Here is a 4614-nt window from a genome sequence, read left to right on the forward strand (position 1 = left end):
TGGTAGCAACGTAACGTCGAAAGCGTGTGATTGAAACCATGTACACGACAAGTTTAGATGTCCGGGGAACATGCGTATATAACTGCATCGATATTCCACAGACAGTGATCAACAAATATACATGTTCCACTTGCATCGCGGGGATGACGAGCCCTCACCGTGGAGGGTTATTGTGTATCCCATCTGTTGCCGGGATGCACAGCTTGTCAACATGACGACAAGTTTATAAGTATCGGAGACAGGCAGACCCAGCCACTGTGGCTCACGTTCAGACAACTTTAAGGTTCGAGTGAGACGCTGGTTCTGTTGTATTCCGATCACCCTTGGTATCAGCTATGGTGAGTAAACCTGTATGATGATCGAACTCGGAACAAGTCAGTAAATATACATGTATACACAATCATGCTCACCTTTTTAATTGTACTTTAACAAATGATGTGTACAATCAGGGATACTATAGTTGCATTATCTTCGCGTGGTCACTCTGGTATAATCAATCAAATGTTTAACTGAAATTCGTTACTTGTCAGCATCAGTAGTGTCTATTAAGTTTCATTGTGTGCGTCCCAAGGCCAGATGGGTCACATCAAGTAAAATGACGGAGGCTGGACATTTTCAAATATCATCATCAGCTGATTTAATATGTAAATTTGTTTATGAGAATGTTTGCACGTTATTTCCCTCTAAAGGGATTTTCCGAAAACCACTTTAACCTTTCCTGCTGGCGTAATTACTGTGCTAGTTTCCGAATATCAGTCTCGCTTTTTTTTGGAGTGAAGGTATATGTAATTTAAAAATGTTTTTGGACAATGTTTAACTCATATTGTTTAATAAATTTACTCCTGTTGAGTTAAGATTGTTATTAGATTCATCTTCAAGCCGATAATTATACTGTGCGTATTCGGTGTGGTCATTAAGAAGTGTATTCGGTGTGGATATTAAGAAGCGTATTCGGTGTGGTCATTTAGAAGCGTATTCGGTGTGGTAATTAAGAAGCGTATTCGGTGTGGTCAATTAGAGGCGTATTCGTTGTGGTCATTAAGAAGCGTATTCTGTGTGGTCATTAAGAAGCGTATTTAGTGCGGTCATTAAGAAACGTTTTCAGTGTGGTCTTTAAGACGCGTTTTCAGAGTGGTCATTAAGAAGTGTATTTGGTGCGGTCATTTAGAAGCGTATTTGGTGTGGTCATTAAGAAGTGTATTTGGTGCGGTCATTAAGACATGTTTTCAGTGTGGTCATTAAGAAGCGTATTCGGTGTGGTCATTAAGAAGCGTATTCGGTGTGGTCATTAAGAAGCGTATTCGGTGTTGTTATTAAGAAGCGTATTCGGTGTGGTCATTAAGAAGCGTATTCGGTGTGATCATTAAGAAGCGTATTCGGTGTGGTCATTAAGAAGCGTATTTGGTGTGGTCATTAAGAACGACAATGAAAACACTTGTTGCGCATGACCGACGAGACACGTCACCTGTGTACGGCCCAAGTTCCTGGTAATTCTCTGACTGCCACATCTGTGAGAACATTGATTTACAAAATGACTCATGTTTGGGATATCACATACGCCTGTCAGCAATAGCCATAATATTTGATACGAAATTGTAGTTTGAAAGAAGAGATACATTATGTACCGACTGACCGAATTGTATGACTGATCCAATACAATGGGATGTTTGATCTCAAACCGAGACAATCGGTGTGTATGTTTATTTGATGTTTAAAGCCTCACTCAGCAATATTCCAGCTATATGACGACGGCCTGTAAATAATCCAGTGATCGACACCATGAGCATAAATCAACGAAATTGGGATACGATGACCTGCATCAACCAAGTCAGCGAGCCTGACCACCCGATCCCGTTAGTAGCCTCTTACGACGAGCATAATCGCCTTTTATGAGTACGAAGATAAATTCAGGATGTATCTGGTATTCTAACCAACGACAATGCGAATGTCCAGGTATTGGTATTGTGTGTATTGTTGAATGGTGTTGTTCTCCGTCAGAGGGAAGTCCTATCAGTCCACGTGGGACAAGCCGGATGCCAGATGGGCAATGCATGCTGGGAGCTGTACTGTTTGGAGCACGGCATCCAGCCCGACGGTCAGATGCCTTCTGACAAGACTCTCGGGCACGGGGACGACTCCTTCAACACCTTCTTCAGCGAGACCGGCGCTGGGAAGCATGTTCCGAGGGCCGTGTTCGTGGACCTTGAGCCAACTGTTGTAGGTTAGTCATTCTCGTAAAAAATATCAGTGACAGAATTATGCCATGAACAAGTGTCGTTATTTACCTTTACATTGCGCAGGTGGTTTATTGATGTCTTGTAATTTCAGACGAGATCCGTACTGGCACCTACCGACAGCTGTTCCATCCCCAGCAGCTGATCACCGGCAAGGAGGACGCCGCCAACAACTACGCCCGTGGCCACTACACCATCGGAAAAGAAATGATTGACCTGACCATCGACCGGATCCGGAAGCTGGCAGATCAGTGTTCCGGTCTCCAGGGGTTCCTTGTGTTCCACAGCTTTGGGGGTGGCACCGGGTCTGGATTCACCTCCCTGCTCTTCGAGCGGCTTAGTATAGAGTATGGGAAAAAGTCCAAGCTTGGGTTCTGTATATACCCAGCCCCACAGATATCAACAGCTGTGGTCGAGCCCTATAACTCTATCTTGACCACTCATACGAGTCTAGAACACACAGACGTGTCTTTCATGGTCGACAACGAAGCCATCTATGACATCTGTCGCCGTAACCTTGACATTGGAAGGCCAACCTACACCAACCTGAACCGTCTGATTGGTCAGATTGTCAGCTCCATCACCGCCTCGCTCCGGTTCGATGGCGCCCTGAACGTGGATCTGACGGAGTTCCAAACCAACCTGGTGCCTTACCCAAGAGTGCATTTCCCTCTGGCGAACCTTGCCCCCGTTATCTCCGCTGAGAAGGCCTACCATGAGCAACTCACCGTGGCTGAAATCACCAATGCTTGTTTCGAGCCCGCTAACCAGATGGTCAAGTGTGACCCCCGTCACGGCAAGTACATGGCTTGCTGTCTCCTATACCGAGGTGATGTTGTCCCTAAAGACATCAACGCCGCTATCGCTGCCATCAAGACCAAGAGAACCATCATGTTCGTCGACTGGTGCCCGACTGGGTTCAAGGTCGGCATCAACTACCAACCACCCACTGTTGTCCCCGGCGGTGACCTGGCGAAGGTCCAGAGAGCTGTCTGCATGTTGGCAAACACCACGGCCATCGCTGAGGCCTGGGCTCGTCTTGACCACAAGTTCGACCTGATGTACGCCAAGCGTGCCTTCGTCCACTGGTACGTGGGTGAGGGTATGGAGGAGGGAGAGTTCTCCGAGGCCCGTGAGGACTTGGCTGCCCTGGAGAAGGACTACGAGGAGGTTGGGACCAGCACCACGGACGATGATCTGGAGGAAGGAGAAGAGTACTAACGCCAGATTGCCCAGCCCCGCGCTTTTGCATTGCTTGTTACCATGGTTACTAACTACGTCACTTTGAGCTTTATCGAAACCTTATCACGGTGATATTGTGATTGCGAGAAGATGTTAATAAACTCACAGGAGAGTTTTTGAAAATAGAAAATTCATCATAACGAAAAGTAGTGTTCATGGTGCGTTCTGAAAGACCGTGATCCCTTGAAATTTTCAAAATATCATTCTTTAAGAATAAGAGGTAAGGACCAAATCACATATTCGTTGTAATTTGTGAGTCACATAATCGTTATAGTTTGTAAGTCACATATACGTTGTAGTTTGTGGCAGTATAGTTCTTCAAGTGCGGTGGTAGAGGTAGCCTGTGCGGGAGTATGGGTGGTCTGTGCGGGGGTAGGGGTGGTCTGTGCGGGGGTAGGGGTGGTCTGTGCGGGGGTAGGGGTGGTCTGTGCAGAGTGTCAGAATCTGATGGTCATGAATTCGAATTCAGGATTCACCCTGACCATTATCCTTGGTTTGTATGCACCAAAGTGTTTAAGGCGGTGTTAAACCCAACTTACTCCCATATTGAGACAATCACAGGCACAGCCAAACAAATGTTGTTGATAACTTGGCAGGGTCTGGTCAGGTATCTCCTCCCCAAGTAGAAAATCGGAACCCATAACGTTATTATATGTAAATGACTAGCTACTTTGAAACAGGTCTTAACACAATCTGACAGGATTGAGTGGCAACTAGGCCTACCGGTGCTGTATCGTCAGTAAATGACGTAGAACAACGAAAGGGACCCTTTTATAACAACGAAGGGTATCACGAATGAAACAATAAAAAGAACTCTCTTAAAGCTCGAGAAATAATCCAATCTAAATAAAAAAACAGATCTTAGCTACCGCTCGTTTGTTAAGTTTTCACATTTTTAATCGAGAATTTGTCAAACTAAATGTTTTGAAGCGTAGTCGCCAGTTTGAAACTAGTGCCGTAAAGCACGAGAAAGCTGCCTTCTGATTGGCTAATGTCGACTTCTTGTCAGTCATTCCATTGGTCGGTCAAACTTTGCGAAAGGTCGTTCTGACGTGACCAGTAATGGGATGTCCTCATATCTTTGTTCAGCGGCAGCGAGAACTAAGATCTGATTATAATGAGATTGGAAAATATCAAG

At 45.4% G+C, this 4614-nt stretch overlaps 1 protein-coding gene across 1 annotated transcript; it reads left to right on the forward strand.

Moving 5' to 3' along the window:
- The first annotated feature begins 261 nt into the window (after positions 1-261).
- LOC139466051 (tubulin alpha-1C chain-like) lies at positions 262-3859 on the forward strand. Its single transcript, XM_071248096.1, has 3 exons — positions 262-338; positions 1999-2221; positions 2329-3859. Exons 1-3 carry the CDS (start codon positions 336-338, stop codon positions 3453-3455), a joined length of 1353 nt encoding a protein of 450 aa, XP_071104197.1. The 5' UTR covers positions 262-335; the 3' UTR covers positions 3456-3859.
- Positions 3860-4614: the final 755 nt, after the last annotated feature.

The sequence above is a fragment of the Haliotis cracherodii genome, unplaced genomic scaffold, assembly GCF_022045235.1.
Source record: "Haliotis cracherodii isolate W230 unplaced genomic scaffold, xgHalCrac1.p SCAF_1, whole genome shotgun sequence".
In the NCBI taxonomy this organism is placed as follows: domain Eukaryota; kingdom Metazoa; phylum Mollusca; class Gastropoda; order Lepetellida; family Haliotidae; genus Haliotis; species Haliotis cracherodii.

Bases quoted from the DNA above. Each gene is read 5' to 3' on its own strand.
- LOC139466051 (XM_071248096.1), top strand. The intron at 2,222-2,328 runs GTTAGTCATTCT...TTGTAATTTCAG, and splicing joins CCTTGAGCCAACTGTTGTAG to ACGAGATCCGTACTGGCACC.